Source organism: Dermacentor albipictus, unplaced genomic scaffold (genome assembly GCF_038994185.2).
Source record: "Dermacentor albipictus isolate Rhodes 1998 colony unplaced genomic scaffold, USDA_Dalb.pri_finalv2 scaffold_28, whole genome shotgun sequence".
Classification (NCBI taxonomy): domain Eukaryota; kingdom Metazoa; phylum Arthropoda; class Arachnida; order Ixodida; family Ixodidae; genus Dermacentor; species Dermacentor albipictus.
The window spans coordinates 1,364,394-1,390,424 of record NW_027225582.1 but is presented as its reverse complement, the minus strand read 5'-3'; the positions used below and the strand labels follow the sequence as shown (position 1 = coordinate 1,390,424).

Sequence of the window (26,031 nt, the reverse complement as noted above, 5' to 3'; positions counted from 1 at the left end):
TGACTGTACAACTGACCAAGAGGATGCTTCAAAGATCCATGGGGCGAACACGTGGCAGAAGGAGGATGAGAACAGAAAGGACCGACGCACTGAGGAATTAACAAGAAAGGAAGCATGCTGCCATCTCTTAGAAGGAGCTTGAGCTCAAGAAAACAAAGTATTGGCTGACGCCGAGATGCAGGTGTCCCTCATCCAAACCAAAATAAATTCTTTAAAGCAGTGAAACCCAACACTGAGATATTGTATACAGGCTGAGAGTATGTCACGACAGTTGATGTTGACTTTCCAGCTGCTGAGAGAGAATCTTAGTTGTGACAAAGTTCAGGTCTCATACCGATGAACTTGCTGTCAGTTGATAAAAATAGCTCATATTCAAAAATATTTACTTCTGTACGCATCCCCTTTTCATCCGTATTTGAAAATATTTGACTTGATTTGGAATGGGTTTTATCATTTTTTTTTTTCAGCTGTGCATTTTACTGTCACTTTCTTTGTGTTTTCTTTTTGAATAAAATATATATTACTCCTTACTATTCAAACTGTATTAAATCTTTTTTTTTTTTTTCAACATGCTTACTAGAGAGTGACAGCATCGAGCAGCATGGTGTCAGCCCGTCTTGACATAAAACAAAGTTCTGGCTCATTCAGGGAATTTTGCAGGAGTGCTCAGGGAAAACCTGAAAAACTCAGGGATTTTGGAAATGTCAACTTGGTAGACACCCTGGCAATCTGCCACCTTTAACGAGCCAGTCACCAGGTCTGGCCATTTTAAACTGACAAGCACAGTGCATGCAATCGTGTCTGCAAATTATTACGCCGCCAAATGCTGGGTGGCCTTCTCACGGGCACCGCACTCCCAGCCAGAGAGTCGACGTCATTCGCACAAGTGCGCCTACATGGTTTGCAGTTTTGTGGCGTCACTCACAGTGACATGTGACGTAGAATTATTCAAGGCAACAGCAGCTATTTCTTTGATCGGTTACTTCAATAGACAAATTAAAGTTTAGAGAAATTATAAAAAAATAAAAACTGAATGTATGCACATCTTTGTTTTACTTTGTACCGTAACAAGAAAGATGTACTACTTTTGTTTCATGTGCTCGTTCCCATATCGTGCCCTCAGTCACACAGAGAAGTCATTTTCTACCATGTTCCAGCACTCGATCATGTTCTTTGCTCTGCTCGCATCTACCACAGTGTTCATTTGGCATTGGCTAATACAGCTAGTCTGGTGCGAGCAGTACGACACAGTGTATTGTGGTAAGGATCCATGAACAGGGCCCACCTCTCCAGTTCGCAGAAGCAGCCAGGCAACAATGCAGATGTTCTTGTGCACAGAGCGAAACAAAACAAACACAACTCACAGGCTCATACACAAGACCGTCAGTGGAAGTGCGCCATGCAGCAAAAACGCAAGAAAAAAGAAAAAGAAGATAAAGGCAGGGACAGTGACATGTACATGATGCAATCCTCTGTTTCTGGTATGGGAAAACACAGGGAAAGAATTTTGCTTGCAGAGGCTAGATGGAATAAGTGGAGAGTTTGTCTATGTTGGCAGTGACGTTCACCTCATGAAATCATGGGTTTGCAAAACTTCAAATATTTATATCTCTGCTAATAATGAACCAATTTAAAATTTTCTCATGGTAGAACGCTCCTTAGAGGACAAGTCACAATTTCCAGCGTATAACCAAAATTTCCTATGTTGCCTAGTTAGGAGCCCTTTGAACACTGCACGGAATATGCCATGTTTGTCTGAAGGCACGGGGAAATCTCATGCAAACTGTGCAACCTCAGCACACCAGGAATGCCTACTGCCATCTACATGTAGTGCAAAAAAGCGTATTCAATAAAAGCACTGAAATTAAATCATCTGCTGCCGTCTATGTTATGGAAAAACACCCTTTGACAGCCTCTGCTCAGCCAAAGCCATTCAGAATGTGGCGAAACGCGCATGATAAAGTGATCTCGTCATTTACTCAATGCCCCAGTTTGAGGTCTTTAAGGTATTCCTTAATAAATAAATAAATAAGCCAAAAAGTGACAATTATGCAGGACGAGCTGAGGTAGTGAAGGTCCTTAAGGGGTTAAAAATGTTTTAGTAGTAGCCTAAGCAAAAGATGTATGGGGCCCTTCGTGCACAGAGGTCCATTGCTTAACCAAGGGCCCACAAGCAACCTTCTTCTCAAGCCTTTTCTGGTGTACCGTATTTACTCGATTGTAATGCACCCTCGATTGTAACCCGTGCCCATTTGCCATGACCTAAAGAAAAATAAGTCCTTTACACTACCGCATGCCTCATTCTTTCATACAGAAATACAACATTCTTTCATTTGGAAAAACACAAGATTTACTCTCAATGCACTAAAGTTGCGATAGACACAAAAAGTCACAGTTTCGCCCAAAAGACGAAGCATCGATTGCGATAGCAAATTAACAGACAGCTATACGAAAAGTAAGGATAGTAGTTTTATCGGCCATATAAACTTTTAAACATTCGCTTACTAAGTTAGCAAACATGGTGTCATGCATGCACAAGCAAACATGAATACTTCTCACTCAATGACTGCGGAAACTTCTTATCAGAATGCTGGGGTGAGGAAGTGCGATAGCAGGAGCGAGCGAATTCACCTTTGTGCGGCCTCTTGCTTCAACATGAACTAAGCGACGAGAACACAGCGCGGTGCACCTAGATGCGTAGAGGCATTCTAGTAGAGGGCATAGATTCTTGTCTCCATTGCAGATTGCTTACGGGATAGGGGCCGCGCCATACATAGCAGCCGCCGGAGTAGAATGCCTCTCCTTTTTGTGCAAGAACCGCACGCAAGTTTCGGGAATTCCAAACGCTTGTGATGCGGCCCGATTTCTGTCCATCTCTGCACATGTCTCTGCGCATTGTGATGAACTCGGCATGTCCTCACAGTCGGCACTTCCATGCTGATAAAGCAAATGCAGGAAACGGGAACATGGACGGTGGAAGCTATGACAGCTAGGCTCAAAGCACGTACGAGGCGGTAATTTTGAAATACCGATGGCGATAATACAGATTTAGGGTTGTACTCGATTCTAACGTGCATGCAATTTTTTACCTGTTTTTTGTTCGTTTACTAAATTAACAAGCATGGTGTCACGCACACACAAGCAAGCTTGAAGACATTTCACTTGATCACCGTGCGTTCTCGCTGTCAAAATGTTGGAGTGAGGAAGCGTGGTAGCAGCAGCGAGCAAAGTGACCTTAATGCTGCCTCTCGCTTCAACTTGAACTAATCGACGGAACCACAGAGCACATAAAGCTACCAGCACTCGGTGCATGCCCTCTGTCCCCATTGCATATTGCTTTCAAGATCGGGCCGCCGAAGTAGAACCTGCTCCTCCTTTCCTCCTCCCGGTGCCTTGTGCTTTCTCCTCTCTTTCTTTTCTTTCTTGTGCACGCGAGATAGAGCTGCCATTTTCGGCTCACCCTCGCATGATTTCACTTGTACATACAGCACACGGGGCGTGGCGACAATGTTGTCGCCCTTGGACTTTATACAGAACACCATGGCAACGACGATGGCAGAAGCACACAATAATAAACCACTGCAATAATAAACCACCGTAGTTCATAACTCTTACTTCTCCGTACTGTCTGTTGGTGAAGCACATTTCCAGGCACTTCACCCACACTGTCGAGACATTGAAGAAAAATGTATTTATAAAAAATGTCTTTGACTACTTTTCTAAATTTTAAACACTATTGTAGCATGCATGTTTGTTCTTTTGTGATGGTACCACAAATTTAAAAATCTACAGGCACTATTACCAAAATTCGCATGTATTAGACAGTTTCAGTATCGGGGTAGTCTGCCTCAAAATTCAGCTTAAGACGTTTCTTAAGACAGTTGCAATACAGTGCTTGTGTTGATTTATTCTGTTTTGTTGTAGTTTCAAAGTGTGCTGCCATATTCTATTATTTTACCAAAATTCAGGTTGGGCTGCTCCAAAATGACTTTGTACAGTCCTACCCATGTCGTACGAAACAGGAGCGTGTGACGAGGTTCAACTGTACTTGGTATCTGATCACTGTGATCATCACCATTAGTGGAGCCCTGAAACAAATTCAGTGTTGGGCCAACTTGCAGATTGTGCTTGCCTTTGCCCGACGCTGTCCACTCAAGTCCACTCAACAGCACTCATGAAAAGGGCAGTAGCATGTACAAAGATAGAACCTATTAGCCACCCAGAAACATGCAGATCATATCAGATATGCATGCTCATTCATGTAGATTCATGTATTCGTGCTCGTGGTTCAAACTTTCCTGTCAACACACAAGCGTTATCATACAAACTTTTATACATGCTCACAGTAGTTGCCAACTGGTTGCCTGCGGACCTGACTGCTGCTTGAGTGGCGATCAAAAACCCATACACATAGTCTTGTAACTAATTGAATGTATTAGTGGTAAGCTTATTGCAATGCCTTGTGACTCGTTTTGCATTGGCCAATGTTTTCACAGGCACACTGCCCCAGCCGTTAGCTCTAATCGGCATTGATTGGGGTCAGTGTGGTGTCAGTGACCAAGTTGTGGTTTGGTGCTGAGTGGACTCATATGTATTCGGAGAGGCTGCACGACACTTAGAAAGGTGGCAAATTATTTGGAATGAAAACGAGTGTACAGCATAGTGTCAGCGTTGTTCACATATGGCCGCCATCGGCATCTTTGCGACATACTGTGTGGCATCAGCCCGTTTCGGACGCCGTTCATAGATACACATTGGTGATCTCCTATCGTAGCTTCAAGCATCATTATTGGGTGCAATACACATTATACACATACACACATACACATACACATACACATACACACAATATTTTGTTAAGCATTTTAAAGCACATCTGCCATTTGGAATGCACATAAGACATTGGCCATCACTTGTCTTATGCCTGATGGTGCAAATTGTGCCTGGCTGCATAGCTTTGTTCTTGCTAGCCTACAAAATTTTAATTGTTTACAACAGTTTCTTACATACCTAAATAAAGGTCTGTTTGCAATATATGATTTGTGGTGTACCAACCCTGGAAATACTGTTTGCCTTGCGTCTTCCTTTCCTATTGAGCCATGTTTACTGATTGTGCAGTAATAACAAGCTGCACCTAATGACTACAGTTTACTTCAATACTGCTCCAAGTGTTCCAGAAAGGACAAATTTTCTTCTCCAAAAAGCTATTGTGGCTGCACCTAAACTGCTTCAAAACTGATTTCTTTCCTGCTCCAAATATTGCTCCCAATTCTGAGCTGACTGAACCACTCCTGCAAACTTAGCACCAGGCTCCATAATTTCTTAATCCAGCACTGCATGGGGAGCACACACCATGTGGTGAGGATGGTGTAACACCTCCTTCACCAGCTGGGAAAGCTACTTGGAACTCCTCCTGGAAAAGGGGTACTGTTTGCTCCAAATACCACAGAAGAACCCCACACCTAAATAGGGACTAGCTGCTAGGCTTGTGCAAATATTCTATATTTTCGAATATTTGATTGAATACTGTTGCCGCACAACCAAGAGTGGTGCCAGTGAGAAGAAGACAATTTGACATGTAGAGGTGGAATCAGTCTCAACAGCCATCTTGTTTATGCATCGTTGTCTCCCTTGTAGATATTGTAAATACATCTTTACATATGACTTCTGCAATGGAACAAATTGGTGAGAGGTGCAGAGTACCTACGAGAAACAACAACATTAACATTATTTATTTATTTATTTATTTATTTATTTATTTGAGTACCCTAAGGGCCCGTTAGGGCATTACATAGGGGGGACGGAAAAGTTCAAGTGTGAGTGAAATCTGTACAATGTAAATATATGAAGGCATTAGGAACCATAAAAAACATCTAGCAGAAGCAAACAAAAAAAAGAAGGGTAACGAAGTTTATACAATGTTCAATAGCGTGAAACACGCATAAGAACCTAAAATGCGATGCAAACAATCGGTACCCATCACGAGTTTAAGCATACAATCGAATAATGATTTAGGTAAACAGCCTACACAGATACATATCAGATGAAACGGAATGAATTTTATACAATGCCGAGCACTTGAAAACACTGGTTAAGTAAATATTTAAGGAAATGTGGGTTCAGATAGGTTGACACACTCTAAAAAGGTTAGCAGTGCTGCATTAAATGATGATGATTCCGTAAGTGAGACAATGTTTGCAGGTAGCGAGTTCCATTCGGCAATTGATAAAACTAGAGGCGAATTTTGATAAGCGTTAGTCCTGGCAAATATAGGTTTTACTTTATGAACATGGTCTGTGCGGGTAGAGATGTGGGGAGCAGGAAGAATATGGGCTCGAGCGAATGCAATGTTGCTGTGGTAAAGGCTACGGAAGAAGGTCAACCGTGATAATTTCCTGCGCATGTCAAATGAAGGGAAATTAAGTAATTTCTTTAAGGCGGACACACTTTGATATCAAGAGTATGAAGTTAAGATGAACCACGCAGCTTTATTTTGAACTGATTCAAGTAGGTTCGTGAGATTTAGAGTGATGGAGGTGCAAAATTATTGACGCATATTCTAAAGAAGGCTTGATAAGAGAAGTGTATGCGCGAAGTCTGGTGCGTCTACACGCCTACAACCCCGATGGTTCTGCTGGCTCAGCCACAGGATCCAGGAACGTTCTGCGACACTGACCACCTCGACGTGGAAGACTGAATCACCACGTATGAGTGTGTAATTGCCCACAACAAATGAGATCCGACGATTACGTTGGCTAACTTGGTCTTCTACCTACAAGGCACAGCGAAGGTGTGGTATGACAACCACGAGGAAGAGCGTAACGACTGGGACATGTGCAAACAGAAGCTGAGGGACTTGTTCAGCTGTCCCGCTGAGCAGAAGAGCACCGCTAAGAAAGTACACTAGCGACCCACACCTAGATGTCCACAGAATCATAGGTCTCTTAAATCCAGCATGTGCTGGCTCTGTGCTGTAAGGCCGACAGCAATATGGCTGAGTCAGACAAGGTTGAGCATGTACTGAAGGGGATTGCTCTCAATGCTTTCAACCTGCTCATGTGCTAAAATTGTGAAACAGTACAGGATATCATAAAAGAGTCAGCACTTTGAGCAGACCAAGATCCACTGCATTGCAACGCTGTTCGCACGTCTGCTGAACACAGCTGCGACATCCTCTTCTGACAGGCTAGGAGTGCTGTGACCATCATTATCAGATGACCTGACGCGGATAGTGCGGCGAGAACTTGAAGCCATGGCTCCTGCAGCCTTTTTTTCCTGGCACAATGAGCCGAATGCCCCTTGCCTACAGCACCATTTGTGCAGGCAATAGTCCCTAAAGAACTTGCTAATCATGGAGTTCATTCTGTATGTGCCGTTGCCGCTTAACAGCTGTCTCATCATGCTCTAGGTCGATCGACTGGTCCGTGGTATCCTGCACGCTACCGAAATCCAGCCGAGTGACGAACCACAGACAATTGGCCAATCATCCGTTTTGCCTGCCGGCGTATTGGTCACGTTGCCCGCCATTGTAACAACCGTACTGCCTCCTCCCCTTTGCAACCACTATTCAACAGTTATTATCGCCCCGAACAGAGCGAGCTTTGTTACCAGCCTCCATTGGCACCGAAATAGTCAAACAATGACACTCATGCTCCTTGGAACGGTCCCTCATCATCATTCCCACATCACCAGTCCCGTTCGCCTTCAGCTCGTCGACCATTGTCCCTATCGCCGCAGGCTCGTCGCCCACCGACCCCAATGCAGCTCCAACGCCTGTCTCTGGAAAACTAAGCGATGCAGCTTCCGGAGGTGACGCTGCATTGACGACTCGACTGCAAAACCTCCTGATCACCCTGCCGACCAAACAGAACTCGATGGACGTTTTAGTCGATTGCGTCGGTGTCCTAGCACTCAGTGACACTGGTGCACACGTATCCGTGATGAGTGCCCGATTGCGCCGAAGCCTGAAAAAAGTTCTTGCACCCGCTGCATCACACACCCTCCGCATCATCGACGGAGGACGCATCATCGGCGATGCTTGGTATGTGCACCACTCGCATTGGCATCACGGGGCGCCTAATGACTGTTTTGTTTGCTGTTTTCCCTTACATTGTTATACTCGGCTTAGGCTTTTTATCATCTCATTCAGCCCTCTTTGATTGCGCGTCTAGTGTCATTCAGCTTGAACTGCCCCACGGCTGCTATAGTCCGCCAGTCACACAACCACGGTTATGCTCTCCCGAAGACATCCGCTTGTCGCCTCAAGCCGTCACTCTACTTTCGTTCCCATCTGTTTCTGACGGCATCTATGTACTATGTCCCACTGCCGACATACTGCCTGAAGGAAATTTGGCAGTTTCCCATATCAGGCTCAGTGTTACAGGCAATCCGACTTTGTTCCCTCTCCTTAATTTCAACTGCTTGACTCCATTCTTCCCCGAGGTATGTCTTTGGGCGACATCTCGCCTGTGAATGATTGCGAGATATCACCTCTTGACGCCGAAATTCTGTTGCCCTCTACAGGACCCTCCAATTCACCGACTCTCACAGACGAACTTAGCAAGATGATTGCACCTCATCTTTCGGCACAAGCAACTGACCTCCGCCGTCTCTTGGAAACTTCCCACGAATTTTCTTTTACCTTGACGGCTGCCCTTTAGCCCAGACATCAGTGGGCACCTATCATATTTACACTGGAGACGCCAGTCCAATAAGCCGCTAGTCGTACCGTGCTCCACATGCTGAACGACAAGTGACACGAGAAGTCAATAAGATATTGACTAAAGCTGTTATCGAGCCATCGTGCAGTCCGTGGGTGTCTCTTGTTGTCCTTGTCAAGAAGGACAACTGTTGGCGCTTTTGTGTGGATTGCAGATGCCTCAGCAAAATCACACGCAAGGATATCTACCGCTTGCCACATATTGATGACGCCTTGGACTGCTAAACGGAGCCAAGTACTTTTCATCGATAGACTTCCAATCAGGCTATTTGCAATTCTCGGTAGATGACATGGACCGGGAGAAAACTGCCTTTGTAACACCTGATGGCCTCTACCAGTTCAAGATTATGCCATTCGGCCTTTGTAATGCTCCAGCAACCTTGAAAACAATGATGTAGGACTCCTTACTTCGCAGCTGGCTATAAATGGTCCACATGTCTGTGTTATCTAGACGATGTCATAGTCTTCATTGACTTTCACAAGTCATCTAACTCGTGTATCGGCTATTCTTCCTGTTTCCTGACCCGCTGGCCCGCAATTGAACTCATCCAAGTGCCACTTTCGACGTCAAATTACCGTTGTTGGCCATCTCATCAGTGCCGCTGACATTCAACCTGACCCTGACAAGATTCGCGCCGTCCAGAACTTTCCTATTTTATCTTCTGCCACAGACGTAAGAAGCACTGTTGGGCTATGCTTGTATTTTCATTGTTTTATCAAGAATTTAGCCGAACGAGCTAGCTCACTCACTGACTTACTGAAGAAGGATGTTGCTTTCTCGTGGGGCCTTGCTCAAGCCAAAGCCTTCTCCACGCTGGTACACTTGCTCATGGCTCTCCCATTGCTGGCTCATTATGATCCATCTGCTGCCACTGAACTTCACATGGATGCCAGTGACCATGGAATTGGGGCTGTACTTGTTCAATGTCTGCATAAAGCAGGGCATGTAATTGCATATGCCAGCTGCTTCCTGTCACTCGCCGAGAGGAATTTTTCAATTACTGAACGGTGAATGCCTAGCATTAGTTTGGGCAGTTGCCGAATTCCACCCGTACTTGTACATCCCCACATTTTCCGTGGTTACCGATCACCATACCCTTTGTTGGCTTCCCTTATTTTAAGGGCCCCTCACCAGGTCTGGCCATTTTGAGCTGACAAGTGTGGAGCATACATTGCGCAATAACGATTCTGTCTGCAAAGTAGTACATCGCTACATGCCATAGAAAGATCTGAAATTTCAAACCGAACACCATTTTTCGTTCTCTTCGCGGCCGCCGTGCTCCAAGCTGGAGGATGATGTACACATGCTAGTGCGCCTACATACATGTGTTTGCACTGTGACGTCGCTCGTAGTGACGCACGACTTCGAGAATTATTCAAGGAAACGCCTCTTATTTGTTTAATATGTTGCTTGAATAGACAAATTAAAGCTTATAGAAATAATAAAACACACAAACCAAATGTCTGCATGTGTTTGTTTTACTTCGCACTGCAGCAAGAGATGTACTTCCGTTTTGTTTGCTTGTTCCCACGTCGTGCAATCGCGCATGCAGACATCAAAACTATGTCCTTTTCTACCGTTTTCCAGCATGGGATCATGTTCTGTGATCTGCTTGTGTCTGCCTCAGTATTCTTGTAGCACTGACTTATGCCACTAGTCAGATGTCCTCGTGCACAGCGCACAAAATTGTGCGCTGTGCGAAACGAGGCAATCAAAACAGCTTGCACGTGACACCGTCAGCGGAAGTCCGCTGCAGCGCAAAAATGTGAAGAGAAAAAGAAATGAAGGCAGGGCCCGTGACGTATGCGTCACGCGATCCTCGAGGTCCAGTTTAGGAGAACACAGGGAAGGAACTTCGCTTGCAGAGGCTAGACGGGGCAAGTGGAGAGAGTCGCTTGCTTGGCAGTGGAGCTCGCCTGCTGAAATCACGGGTTCGCGGTACTGACATATTTCTATCTCGGCTATTAATGAGCTGACTTGGCGTGTTTTTTTTTTTTTTTTTCAGCAGAACGCTCCTTAAAGGACATGTAACAACTTCCAGCGTATAACTAAAATTTGCTATCGGGTCTGGTGAGGGGCCCTTTAAAGACCTCACTGTGCAGTTGGGTAGGTGGGCGCTACGGCTCCAGGAATATTCATTTGCTGTTTTATACAAGTCAGGCCGTTTGCACAAGGATGCAGACTGCCTCTCCCGTCATCCTGTTGACCGCCCTGAATATGATCACACCAACTCTTGCATCCTGGCCATTTCTGATCTCCACATCTGCACTGAATAACGATGTGATGACTGCTTGTGTGTTCTCATCGATCGCCTCAATTCTGGACATTCAGAGCCCACGCTGGGCTTGTTCGTGCTCCGCGACAACATTCTGTACTGTTGCGGCTTACGCCCTGAAGGACCAGAATTTTTACTCGTACCATGCCATCTCCAGACATCAGTTCTTGAGCAGTTGCATGACGCCCCTACTGCAGGCCACTCGGCGCTTTGCGCACTTATGACCGCATACGGTGCTTCTAATGGCCAAGCCTGTACCGCCCTGTCAGTGCCGCAAAAAAAACTGGTGTGCTGCTCGCTGGACGCCTTCACCCCATCAATGTGTCCTCAGAACCATTCTCTTGTGTCGATCACAATCTTCTAAGCCCTTTTCTGATGTCGAAATCTGGCAATAAGTGGGTTGTTGCCGAGATTGATTATGCAACTCGGTACACAATCACGTGAGCTTTGTGCACTAGCTGTGGAACTGAGGTGGCAGATTTCCTTTTACATGACATCATCCTCCATAACGGCACACCCTGGCAGCTCCTCACTGATTGTGGCCGCACCTTCTTGTCCCCGGTAGTTGAAGACCTACTTCGCTCCTGTTCTGCGAAGCGCAGGCTTTCCACCACCTACTACCTGTAGACAAACAGACTGACGGGGCGGCTCAATTGCACGTTGACAGAAATACTGTCTATGTACGTTTCTGACAACCACAGTGATTGGGACAGCACGTTACCCTTCGTGACCTTCGCCTATAATTCGTCTCGTCACGAGACCGCTGGCTTTTCGCCCTTTTACCTTCTGTTTGGCTGCAATCTTTCTTTGCCCTTTGACACACTGCTTCTTTCCTTGACGAACACTCCGGCTGAATATGCTCAAGATGTCTTCGCCTGGGCTCACATAACACGCCAGATCGTTGGCTCCTGGCTCACTGAGTCTCAGGTAACACAGAAAATCCGGTACGACAGCCACCATCGGGTTGTTTGATTTCCTCCTGGTTCCATTGTCCTCCTGTGGGCACCATGTCACCGCACTCGCTTGTCTGAAAAGCAGCAGCAGCGCTACACAGGGCCGTACATGATACTGCATCAGCTTGGCGATGTGAACTACAAGATTGCTCCGCTGGACTTGCGTGTCCCCATGGACGTTGTGCATGTGTACCGGCTGAAGCCTTACTTTGCCACAAGTTCACCTCCCTTATAGTTCATGCTGAGACGGTGCCTTTACAGGCAAGGAATATGTTATGGCGCAACCAAGAGTGGCACCAGTTAGAAGTAGATTTGATGTGTAGAGGTGGAATCAGTCTCAGCAGCCCTCTAGCTTATACATCGTTGTCTCTCTAGTAAATATTGTATATACATCTTTATATGTGACTTCTACAACGTAACAATATGATGCAATTTGTTTTGGCTTTGGTTCAAATTTCACTTTTAGAAGTTTTCAGATTTTTAACGGAATGAAACATGACATGGAGCATTTAGTAGGACCCTGCATACGTGCAAAGTACGCGAAAGCACCATGTCATGTCACAAAAAATTTGGTGTGAGTGTACGCGCCAAAATTATGTTGCTGTGACACGAACTGCAGCCAGTGGAAACGAAAGTATGCGCATTACTTAGCCCTAAATTGACGCGTTTCATTCCGTGAGCACTGTACATTCAACAGTTTCGGTTTCAGGGAGAAAGTTTAATTGCAATCAACATGGCTTATTGCCAAAAGCAGTCAAATATGAAGAATTGTGTTGAGATAAGGACAAACAAGGGGGGTTCCTGACTGTTTGTTGTTTTCAGTGAAAATTTTTTATGAGGCGGGCAAATGTCTCTGTAGAAGGAATCGAACTTTGTTTTTTGAGAGGCAGCGAGAATTCCCAGAAAGAATATTGTAATTCACTTAAGGTGGAGAAGAGCATTTTTGCGACTTGCAGATTTTACAAGTTTGAAGACATATAAAGGTACCAAATATGCAGCCAACAGTACATCAACTCAAGCCCATGCAACCTGCAACGTAGTGAACCCCATTATCAGCCCAGTGACAAGGTGTAGATATGGACCCCACTACGATGCCACGAATTTTCTGTAAAGCTCTTTTGCCGATACTTCAGCCCTTGTGAAGTACTACATCGTATACGCGACCTCACTTCCAAAGTGAAATCTGCCAGCCGGACGGAAGTGCTCAAGACGCAGTACCGCAACCCCTTGAAATTTGTACACATTGTCTGCAAGAAGGCTTATTATGAGGCATCATGAGGAATCAAGCGAGCATTCTGGAGGACAAAAAACTAACTGCTTCTATGCATCTACACATCGCAACAATGCGTCTTGGGAGGGGGAGAGTGCCATGGCAACTTGGCCACGTCCAAGTAGCGTGCCCTTCACCCTTCGTTTTACACACCATGAGACCTTACCATGGTGCAGTTCAGCAACAACAGGCAGCTTTCATTGTGGCACGAGCAGCTGGGCTGGCGAAGAAACGAAGGTAGAATAGTGGCTCGAGGGCAGTTGGATGCTAGTGAAGAATTCAATTGACGTGGACTACATTGGTATGCTAGTACATTGTCTTTGAGTTGTGGGCACAGGTTCTCCCTTAATAGCTTTGTTTTATTTACCAGTGTCTCAAAATACTGCTAGAATATGCATTAATCTTTGCCTTGAGATGCTTGCTGAGCTTTAGGTATTTGGTCACACTGCAGTTGAAATTCAGACAAGGCTCGGAACACTGAGAATGTATAGTACAAACAGTGCCGTTGACATCCAACCAAAATGATGGATGGAGTCATTCATCACTTTATCACTAGGAAAGAAACGCGGGATCGAATCCCGGCCACGGCGGCCGCATATCCATAGGGGTGAAATTTGAAAACGTCTGTGTACTTAGATTTAGGTGCACATTAAAGAACCCCAAGTGGTCAAAATTTCCGGAGTCCTCCACTATGGCGTGCCTCATAATCAGAAAATGGTTTTGGCACATAAAACCCATAATTTAATTTTTTAGAAAAGAAACCAGAATACTGGTTTGAATGTTTTTTTTTTTTCCTGCTATTCTTTGTGTCACATTCTGGACTTGCAGGAGGCAGTGGGTGGAGCAGGCAGTTGTTTTGTTGTTGTTGTTGTTGTTGTTGTTGTGTGTTTTCTTTATTAGTGCAAGTCATACCATGGCAAACACTATCGGAACCATTGTTGAGAAGCAGAGGTGGTTCACGTATGATCTATCATTCTAACATGCTGGCAACATATCACTGGCTAAATTGGTATGTTGCTGGCAAGCCCCTGATGACTTTATGAGGGCCATAAGCCACATTTCTTTGAAGCCTCGAAAATTCCTTGGAACGAGTTTGGTACATAGCAAAAATACATCACTAGAAAAATTTTTCGGTAAGACTTGTTTTTAAGTGTAGATACTTTGAGCATATTTACTTTCCCCATGCGTCCTCAGTGTCTTCCATTCTGAAGGAGTAAAGTGCCATTGGTGGTGGAGTGGCGATGCCCTGCTTACGATGTTTTGGCAATAGGGTACGCCGTGGCATCCTGCGGCGGCTGCATTATTCATGCTAGCGGCAGATACAGCTATGCACAACTGTAAGTGGACAGCAAGCTTGGAGTGCATGCTCACATGCTCCAGCCTGGCCGTAATATGTGGTGTGGGCCGGCTTTGCCCTGCATGGACAGTAAGCAAATCCATATTGCGCATTGCAGCCCTCAATACAAAGCTCAATACAGAGCACGTCTAGACAGGAGTGGCCGAGAGTGAGCATGCACTGGCATGCAAGCCTTGTAGATACTAACCACCATTCCTCGCAAGGCATGGCAGGCATGCCTAATGTGGGGTGTGGGCTTAAGTTTCGCATAGCTTGAGGCTAGTTGAGCATTCTAGACTAATAGAAATTAGCGAGATGTCACGACTACAACAACCAGTAAGGAATATGGCCAAAGTTTCATTCCAACATGGGCAGGCACAGCAGAGCATGAGCAGACGATAGTTTGCTCGAGCTTCTTGATTGATGTCAGCTATGGGAGTCTGCTATATGACAAAATATGGCAGCCCTAAAACAGGTAAGCAGAAGGTTTCTGTTGAAAACAGTGTTTGAGAAAAAGGTGACTTCTCACTTTGCTTGTGAGTCCCGTGCGCCGCGCATCAGTGCAAAATTTGGCTGAGATGTTCGCAGTAGCGTAAGCTGTCTGCAGAATGAATTTTTTTTCACTAAGCTCAAGTGCTAGCTCAGCACTCCTTTAACCGATTAGGAAATGTGCTACTTGTGAATTTGTTTTAGCTGTGCATTGCTGTTTTCAAGCTTGGTGTCACTGTTGGCATGCTTTATTCTTGCAGGAGAGGACTCGCAAGCTGGGCTCCAAGATCCGGGAGCTGGTGATCCTGCCCATCTATGCCAACCTGCCCACAGAGTTGCAGGCCAAGATCTTTGAGCCGACACCTATGGGGGCTAGAAAGGTGCAGATGTCGTGTTCATGTTCACCTCAGGCAAAGTTTGTCTCGTCTTTTTTTCTCCGCTGTGGCAAATCAGTTCTGTGGAGGCCTGCATGGTGGAGGAAAGTATATAAAAGAAAAAAATTGGCATCCACCCTAATTGCAGCATAGAAGCTACAAAGGAAACTCGTATGGGTTTCTCAAAAAGAAAGCCTCGCAGTTGAAGAAAAATTTTACCTAGTCCGGTACTCGAACCCAGTACCAATGCCTTTCCAAGGTGGTCGCTCTACCCTCTGAGCTAACCAGGAGGCTAGCCGATCGCAGAGCGAGGGTGAATTAATCGACAACTCGAGGCACTGGGACACTGAATATGGCAAATCAGTTCTGCGGAAGCTCGGATGGTGGAGGAAAGTATTGGAAACGAGGACTTACGGAGTCGCCATCTGTCGGAAGCACCTCCCTTGCGTAGTATGAGGGATCACGCGGCGCGCTCCTCATAGGTTTTGCTTACGGCGCTCAATAAAAACACCACGCGAGAGCCCTCCTGGACGTTTTTGTAAGTAGTCTCGAAATGACGGAAGTTTTCTACCGTCAAGAAAATAATCTTCGGCAAGGAGAAAGCACAGAATAGTTTACAGATGTTACCTTTTCACTGAATACGTACATGAACGCCACTGCACGCGGTCGCCGCGATGGAGTCTCCTGAACCAGCTTCTTGCGTGAAAGGTAGTCAAACGCTGAGAGAAAACTATGTGAAATATGTTCTAGCGGGCCGTTTGCATTACCAAATGGAGCATAACAGAATGAAGCCCTAAGTGGGTTTGTAGCGACCAACTTCGTGTCTGCATGCATGGCCACGCACAATATTTTGCTTTCACTGTGAGTGCGTTTTTGTACCGTGCTGTGAGCTTTACTTAGGCCGCAGAATATGAGTATTTGACAGTACATTAGTAACCATTGTTGCGGGGACGCTATCAGAACTGTTCAAAAATAATTTTGTTATAAAGAATTCAACGCCTACGGCGACTGTGATGTGCCGTCGCGACGATTTAATCTTTTTTTTTCTCTCTTCTTAATTCTTAGACATATTGATATTATTTCTCAAGTTGTGTCGCACTGTATGTTTATCGGTCTTCTCAGCATCTGATTTCCCGCTGCTTCTTTTTCATAATGCAGTGCATTAATTCATAACACAAACATGACCATATGCCGTGCCTTTCTTTAATGTGCTTCTTACTGTTCCCTTTCCATGCCAGCAAACTTGCCAGTATCTAGCATCAATAATTTCATCGAGCAAACCGTCATGACATTAGCAGGGCGGGCGAGTGTAGCAGTGCACGTTTTCTGCTGCTCACCGAACGTGGAAGTTCCGGCGCCGTAGCAGAGATCTTCCTCGTGTCTTTGCTTGCTGCATACTCGAGTTGTAGTCAATGGCTGTTTGCCAATTCTTTTTCATGAGCCAAGCTTCACACAGCTTCTTGTGCTGCAGCTACATGTGAATAAGGCTGACAGCAGACTCCGTTGTGTACGTCCGGCACTGCGGCACCTAGCAGTAGCCTACCATGCTGCACACCTCTAAAGGCGGCCACTACCTATTGTAGTGCTTTCAAATGTTGTCATGCAGACAACCAAGGCGAGAATGCCTCACCACGTAATCAGAACCACAGCGCAAATGAGACTTTAAATTTCCGTTTTCAGTTCGCTTCGGTGCTTCCGGAGCAGCCAAAGCGGCCGCTGTGTCCACGTGATCCCTCATGCCACGTCACACTGACATCGGTGCCAGCTTTTCCAGTCGTGGAGCTAGACCCCAATATAAAAGGGAGAAATTGGCATCCACCCAAATTGCAGAATATAAGCTACGAAGAAAACCCATATGGGTTTCTTAGAAAGAAAGCCTCGCAATTGAAGGAAAATTTGACCTAGTCCATGACTCAAACTCGGGACCAATGCCTTTCCAAGAACGTTGCTGTACCATTTGAGCTAACCAAGAGGCTAGCCAATCGCACAGCAAGGGTGAATGAATCCACAACTCGAGACACTGGGACACTGAATATAGCAAATCAGTTCTGCGGTAGCCTGCAAGGTGGAGGAAAGTATATAAATGGGAGAAATTGGCATCCACTCGAATTGCAGCATGAAGCTATAAAGGAAACCCATATGGGTTCTCGGAAAGAAAACCTCGCATTTGAAGAAAAATTTGTCGTGGTCCAGGGATCGAACCCAGGACCAACGCCTTTCCGGGTGGGTCGCTCTACCATCTGAGCTAAAGAGGAGGCTAGCCTATTGTAAACAACATAGTGGCCTTGCTCATCACTAGAGGCTAGATTATAGGCTAATGCCTGTTTCTTACCTGTGCCTCAGGGCCGCATCTTTTTAGTGTATGAGCATGAATTGTGTGTCAAGAAGTCGTCTAGCACTGATTTTATAGTTCCTATAAATGGTTGTTTGTTCCCTTTGTGCCTATATATTAAGGGTGGGCAAATATTCGAAGTTTTGAACAGGAATCAAATGTTACACACAAACTGTTTGCATTATAAATGAACTATTCGGTATTTGCAAACATCAAAACTAACCAAAATCTTTGTACCAACTGACTGTTAAATTCTGGTTGCTGTTCTCTGCCAGCTAAACAATATACTACTGGTTATCAGAAGTAAAACAACAACAAAAGTTTCCAAAGCAGTGCAGAAACAAAATGGGTAATGCAAGCTTTGTTTTCGATTTCATGGCAGAAGCCTACATGAAAACCTGTGATTTTTACTTGTCTGTAATTTAGTGTTTTTTGCAGCTTAGTCATGTAGCCACTTTTTTTAATGCTAAATCAGGGATGTTTTCCTTGCAATGGGTCTTTTTACATGATTATATGGCACACATGTCTTTCGGCAGATTTTTCTTTTGTTTCCACAACCATTTAGCATTTTTTGGGAAGCTTTTCTTGCCTATGAAGCAAATGTTATGGAAAGGAATGTGCGAATGCCGAATAGTAGATTTCTAATCGAATAGAATCAAGAAGAAAAAGCCGAATATCAAGTCGTATACTCAAAAGTTTTTCACAAAATTTAATGCTTACGAATTTTGGGCAAGAATATAATTATGGTGCTGCACACTCTTGGGAGTCTCCTAGTATTGCATAACAAGAATGCTGTAAGCTATCAGTAACATAGGTACATAGAAATCAAGACATAAAGTTCGGTTTACTCTTATGAAATAGAACTCCAAATTAATGTGCCAGCACTGATTACAGCTCAGTTCTAGTATATGAAGGTCTTGAAGATATGTTTTCTTTATGAAAAGAATTTCTGTTGAATAAAATCTAGTGTTTCTTTTCTTTTGAATTAATGAATTCATGGCGCTCTGTTTACTGAACACCAATGAGGTTCTCAGTTTAACAGTGGACCTGTGTTTTGCAGCAATCTTTTATTTGTTGCATAGAAAGTTTTGCTTTCTAGTTTTTCTCTAAAATGCAAAAGGGCCATCACAACTTTACAGCAGGCTATCGTAAGACCAATCTGCGCGACAGATGAAAGGACCATGCATCATGTAACTCACGTTGCCAGCGCCGACAGTAAAGAGCAGGCACCGTCCGCTTTGTTTCATTGTCAGGCTCGGCATGATTTGCCACCTGTCAAAGATTACACAATCTGCAAGCATTTTACAATCTACAGCCCTCCCCCCCCCCCCCCTTTATCCTTCATCTGCCGTCTGCGAAAATGCGTGCAACTGGCCATATGACACTTTCGTTTATAGTGTCCCTGTGCATAGTGTCCCTCCCACACGTACTCTGTGCTTACTCTCTCCCTTTCTTCTCCTTTCTATTCCCCTTTCCCCCACCCCCAGTGTAGGGTAGCAAACCGGATACTCTTCTGGTTGACCTCCCTGCCTTTCCTGCCCTTGCTTTCTCTCTCTCTCTCTCTCTCGCTGCTGCCATATAAATCCAAAGCAATTCTTGTGACTGGTTGTTCATAGGTACAAAACGAGATTGCTACTATGTGTCTATGAGCGGCGACAGGAACGGGATGTTGCCATACAGTGTGTCGCAAAGATGGTGGCAGCTAACAACTTTAAACTCATGTACTTGCTTTCCTTTGCACGTGCTTTCATTTTCGAGGTGGTTTGTTGGCTTTCCAGGTATCGTGTAGCTGGTGCGCATAGATGTGCATCGATTTGGCACCAAACTGTAACTTTTGTCGTCGATACCCCATGAAGCAGTGCCTATTAGGCCTAACGGCCTAGGCAGTGCGGCCGTGACAAAACTTCGCCGCTGGCCGATGGGGAAAGGGGCAGCAAGCCATCATGGAATGCTTGCTACTAATGTTTATACGAGTGGGTTGTCATGTGATCTGTCCCAAGGTCACACATGTAGGTTAGATTGACAACTGTTGAAGCAGCGTGAAGTTTGCACCACATATCTAGCATGATCTGCATGCCTATCGCCGGCTAATTGGCCCTATCTTCACACTTTATGAAATGTACTGCTATTGTTGCTGTCCCCTCTGTCCATGTTGCATCAACATTTTGGTCGGTCCTGTGGACCCTGACAAACCTTGTACTGACAGACGGCCCCAGCCGACATGGTGCCATTCTACGTATTGCGGTGGTCGGGCGCTGTGTGTGCGATCCCTGCATCAAGCCAGCATCGGGGAGCACTTGCAGTTACAAAGTGCGATAACGCATCAGCTGGGAAGGCCCGTCTGCAGTGTGCTTCGCGCCTTTTTTGTGCTGAAAACAAATTGAAATGAATGCTTGGATGGCATCAAGCACAAGGGACTTCCGCGGCACACGCTACATATGGCACTGTGCAGGTCCGTACATCGAATGTACCTAAAAAGCGAATACATTCAATCCCACTTATAACAATATTCAAGGACCACGAAAATTCCATTGCTATAACTAATAATTGTTATAACCGGGTTGCATGAAAAAATCTAAATAGGGGGATGGCAGATCTGATCTTAGAAAACTATAATGGCGATGATGCCAGTGCCCCTCCCCACCACCTTCCTCCATCCGGCTGCTGATTGGGTTCACTCGTTTGACTGCTTCCTGGGCGCTTCAATCGCATGTAACATGCTGCGGCTGTCGGCGTTAAAGAATGGCACTGCTATAACAACTGCAAAGAGGTGTCACAGGTGGCAAGCAATATGCGAGCACCACCGAGGCATTGCTTTGGTAACCCCAAAAGGGGCCTTTTAAAAATTGCAAGAAGGCTGCCGCAGCAGCCTGTGTGCTTCAGAAATCCAGAAGAAACGTTGAGGAGAAATCACCACAAGCATCTCGCCACATACTTCTCACTGGCTTGCACGAGAAAAGCCTATGTCCGTCAGCCTTGCATGCTTTACGCGGAACTTGCCGACATCCTTCTCCATGGCATCCAAGTGCTCCACATAGTGCAGCGGAAGGTTCCTCGCAGAAACGAAGCCCTGGAGGGGGACTGAATCATTTGCCATGCTTCCTGTGAGGACAACAATGAGGCAGCTTGCCCACCTATGTCATCGCTGCCGTCATCACTATCTGATGCAAACACGTTCGTGACGATTGTCTAATCGGTTAGAAGCACCTAGTTTCCAAATCTATAACCATGTGCTTTCTTTTCACTGGCAACGTCATGCATTGCCGATGATGAGCAAACGGATCAGCCATCTTCTGTTTCGGCGGCAAGTCAAGCTGAGGCTGAGAAACCACGTGGCCAGGATCGACTTCAACGCAAACAACAAAGACGAATGCGGGCGATTAAGCTGTTTGCAGAACTGCACTGAATGAGGAGCCAGTGAGCAACATGCAAGCAGTCTGCTCGCGGCACAGTTGGCGCTGTCCATTTGTGTTTCAGAGGGTGGGCTGGCATAGAGCTGTAGGCGCAGCCCATCCAGCAGCTTCTCCTTGTTATATCCGATATATTGTTAAAACTGGTATCGTTAGCCTGGAGCTTGCTTGCACTTTCGAAGCTTCAAGACGTGGAAAAGCAGATAATGTGCTCGAAAGTTAAGCATTAGGGGCTTTGAAAACAACCTGGTCTATCATCTAGAAATCTCTTTCAATAAACCTCAGTAGTACACTAACACTGGCTTCTCCATACATTCTTTTGGTGAAGCACATTTCCAGGCACTTACCAACTCTGTGGAGACATTAAAGAAAATTGTATTTAGCATAAACAATGTCTTGAGTTACTTTTCAATATTTCTGACTCACTAGTATCGCAGAATGCATGTCTTTTTGGGATCGCTAACACTAATTCGAAATCTACTGGCACTGTTATTAAACTTTGCATGCACTTGACGGTTTCAGTATCAGGGTACTCTGCTCCAAAATTCAGATAGGCCTGCTCCAAACTGCTTCAAAATGAAATTTAAATTTTATCTGCTCCAAATTGCTCTAAAATGAAATTTAGTCTGCTCTAAGCTGCTGCAAAATGCAATTTTACTTGCTGCAAAATGACTTTGGGCAATCCCACCCCTGAACACTCAAAGCAACATGGTGACACAAAGTCACCTGCCTGGTAACGCAGAACACTGAGGCGGTAATAACCTTGATTCGGGCAAGTTGGTTCTTCTTGACAGTTTTCATAAAAAAGCGCTAAAGATGAAGACACCAATCGAAGTGCCAGTCCTGTCGTATGTGTTCCTTCGTCTTCGTCTTTAGGGCTTTTTTATGAAAACTGAGGCGGTGTATGTGATAGCTGTCATTGTCCTCTGTGCACAAGTGAAATGGTACCTGCTAACCATGCAGAAAGAGACTGTTTTAACAGAATAGGCTAGCTTAGCTAAAGGCTTGGTATGTTACTTCAAATATACACGATGAAGGATGAATAAAAGAGAATGTGTGCCCACATGCACACACTGATTAACAGCATAGCACTCTCTCATATCAGTGTACCTTGTGAACTCAAGGCAATTTACAAAAAGTACACCGCTGCCTGTCCCCAGTTCTGACTGAATAACATTACCTATGTGCAGAAGCAGTAATGGAACAACTGTTGACAGTAGCATAATCACTTACTATAAAATGTGAGAACTGCAAGGTAATTTGTGAAAGTGTTTAATAACTAAAACAAGTGGAATGCCTGTGTGTCACATTTCCTGCAGCTGTTGCCTGACAAAGTGCCTTGAGCAGCCAGTTGCGCGGCAATTGTGCGTGCATTTGTGGGCTTCTTTCATGCTCAGAAAAACTTTCATGCAATACGCATTCAGCAAGAGAAAGCTGTATCGGGAGTTTATCATGTTGCTCTAGAATTTTCTCACTGACACTTTTCATTTGATTATAATATTTGAGAAGTTCATTCATTAATTAAGGTTAGTTATGTAATTAGGTGGGATGCAAAATACTCTTGAGTGTCTCCAAGTGACAGCAAACAATATTACTTTGGTTCTGTTCAGCTACGTGGCATTCGCATATTTTGAAATCTTGGTGCATGATAGTTGGGACACCCTGGAGACTAGCTGACAGATTATTAAGACTCAGCAGGATAGCCCAAAATACTGAATTACCAACACAGGCAAAGCTCAATATGGCGACCATAAAATAGGGAAAGGGAGCTTCTACATGTGGAGGCGGGAGTGTTCCCTAGGAGATGATAAAACTGAATTGGTAAAAACTTTCACTTGAGGTGTGGCTTTACAGCAAGGCATGCTACGATGCCGTGAAGCTACACTATAATTTAATTCAATTCAGTTCAGTTCTTTTTGGACATACATAGGTGGTACAGGATGTCCACGAGGCTTGGCAAAAGGAGGCAACAATGGCTCCTGACAGGGCCTTCACCTCGGGATCACACATTATGACAGCAGGTCGGCATGACAAAATACTGCACTACATTGACAGATCAAAGCAATCAGTGGAAATTCAGCAATACAATGCTGTGTCACATATGACAAATTATCCTATGATTTGACATTATAAATTGATTACATCATTCTAACTCACGGAAACAATGATGTAGAGAATCATTCAAATTGCACTTGCTCAAGACAAAAGAAAGGTACAATTCTAAGCAAAAAAGGCAGGAGAAGAAAGCATCACTTTCATTTTTTTCTTAAATTGAGAAAGGGTTTTGCAATCCTTTATGCAGTTGATCATTAAAGGATAGATGTTACAGAGTGTAACTATTTGGTTGTCTATGATCTGAGTACCATAATTTGTGCGTGACTTCGACCAAACCATAGATACAGTGCGCAAGTTATGGGCAAGGTTCCTGTTTAAGTACTTAGTGGAGAAGAATGTAAAATCATGCTTAATGTTATGGAAAATAAGTACAGCCAGTGAGAAACTGTAAAGTTGATAGTACGGCAGTACCTTAACTGCATCGTACAGAGATTCTTTGGTAGTGGGTGCAGAACGGAATACCGCCTTCAACGCCCTGAACTGAAGCGAGAAAAGGCGGTCTGATTGTGATTTTTTACATGTGCCCCAAACTAGCTGACAGTACATAAGATAAGAGTGAACTACGGAAAAATAAATCTGCTTTCTCAAATGCAGAGATAAAAAACTATGATGCTGCTGTGAAGCTACACTATAAGGCGAAATTAACTCGCACTCCACCTTTACTGTTAAACTTTTCGGATTCTCAGTGTACAAAAATACGGTACTTTCTCACCTGCCAAATTATTTGGTACAATTTATGCTGCCATTTAAAATCTGGATCTCTAGAAATGTGGTGCTGCTGCCGCCTTTATATTAAAACAGTAACTGAATCTATCAGTCTCACACATAACGCTAAGGATTCTGAGAAAGAAGTCTCGCCTTGTATTCGAGTAAATGCGGTATGTATGTGCTGCTTGAATGTGTCTCTTCCAAAGGAAGGGCTTCACCACAAACCTATCACTGCTGTTCTCTCGAGCTTGTGGCTGAGTTTCTTAAAATCTTTTTGGGATTGGTTTGGGATGCTTGCAGGTGGTGCTGGCAACTAACATTGCAGAGACATCTCTGACAATTGATGGCATCATCTATGTGATTGACCCAGGCTTCTGCAAGCAGAACAGCTACAACGCACGTACAGGCATGGATTCGCTAGTTGTCACACCAATCTCCAAGGCAAGCTTCTGGTTGCATCCTAGTCTGCATGCTGGGAAGTGACATTACGTTGAAAGCAAATCTGATTGGGCCCTTTAGCTGACTTGAATGTTTTCAGTAAATAAAAGCCCTTAGTTGTAACATTTGTCAATGCTAGTCATTGCATCAGCCCTTTAAGGACGATACATATAAATACCTGAAAACATTCTTTTATTTTCCAATTAAATGTACGAAATACACCTAGAATAAGCTTAATCGGGAAGGGAAATTCTTTGTTAAAACCTTTTGAACAATAGTCTAGAGGAGCAACATCAGGCAGAAAACTGGAAATGAGCTTCACCCCAAGCCACCTGTGGCTTCGTTTTTAATTTAACCAGAAACTCATCACTTGATACTGAAACTCGTCAAGAAAAAAAATTTGTTTCTGGTGTATTGCCTGTAGGTGACACTTGTCAGGTTGAACAGGCACTGAACTAAAGCATTACGTTTAGCTATATTGGTACATTAAGCATCTAGAATACCAAAAGTATCAGTAGTATTGCAAGTGGAGGCTTCATAAACCAGAAAGGAAGCCAGAACAAAAGACAGATGGCAACCACCTTGAAATTTCTGCACTAGCTCCCCGTGATGTCATGAATTCTGACAGTATCTCCTCAAGAGCAGTTAACACAATGTTACAATGCATGTTAAGGGAAAACACGAGGAAGGTGGGAGATGAAAATTCAAGACGATGAGCAAAACGAGAACAAGGTGAAAGCGGGAGCCAAAATTTCGACAAGTGGACTTGTCTTTTTCAAGGCGACACATGCTTTCCTCCGCACAGTATATATAGGTAGGATTCTTGTAAAGAGGAGAGGGTAAGGCGGGTGGGTGCGGCAATGACCGAAGGTGTATTAGTGGCAAGGGTGTAGAATTGAGAATAAAGGAATGCCACTCACAAGGCCGGTGACACGGCCGTGTGTCAGCCAGCGTGTCAACGACCATGTGCACAGCACACTTCTGTTAGCTGTTTTGCTGGTGGTCATGTCTCTGAAAGACATAATAAAAGCAGCGGCAGAAAACGGTGCTCGTGAAATAATTTTTTTTTTACTTAAATGGAATCAATATACAAATAAAAGAAGAAAAAGGAAAGAACGGGACAAAGAAAAGATGAACCCACTAAGCAGCCAAATTAAGTGTTATGCCTGTAGCTTGAAATTTGGCTTAGTTAATAGATTCTAAAGTCCCCTTTGAAACGTTTATGCCTGTTGGCTGCAATGTCTTAAACAGATAAGGTATGATTCTCTGTATTTTATTTCTCGTTCAGAATGGAAATTTGACTGTAAGATGTAGAGTTTAAGTTCATCAAAGTTATGACCTGGTTGGTTGAAATGCTTGGCGGCGACTTTGGGAAGCTTTTTTGCAGAAACCGCCCTGACAACAGTGCTCCCCAGGATCGCAAAATAACACAGGCCACTTATTCAACAATCAGAGACACTCCTAGCTCATGCGTTAGGGACACATAAGCTCGATGATTTTCTTCTGGACATTGGAAACCAACACGAAAACGTCGATGTCATTTGCCACGCTGAAATACACCAGGACCCCGATCCTGCTCGCCCTGGGACGGACTACACCCTAATTTTTGTG

The 26,031-nt window shown here is 44.6% G+C and overlaps 1 protein-coding gene across 1 annotated transcript in view; it reads left to right on the top strand.

Annotated features, from left to right (window-relative positions):
* The window catches only part of l(2)37Cb (lethal (2) 37Cb), a 298,164-nt gene that overhangs the window by 201,845 nt on the left and 70,288 nt on the right, over nucleotides 1-26,031 (top strand). The window contains exons 16-17 of the mRNA XM_070529703.1: nucleotides 15,304-15,423; nucleotides 24,283-24,423. Coding sequence (XP_070385804.1) covers nucleotides 15,304-15,423; nucleotides 24,283-24,423 — 261 coding nt within the window. The remainder of the gene's footprint in view (nucleotides 1-15,303; nucleotides 15,424-24,282; nucleotides 24,424-26,031) is intronic.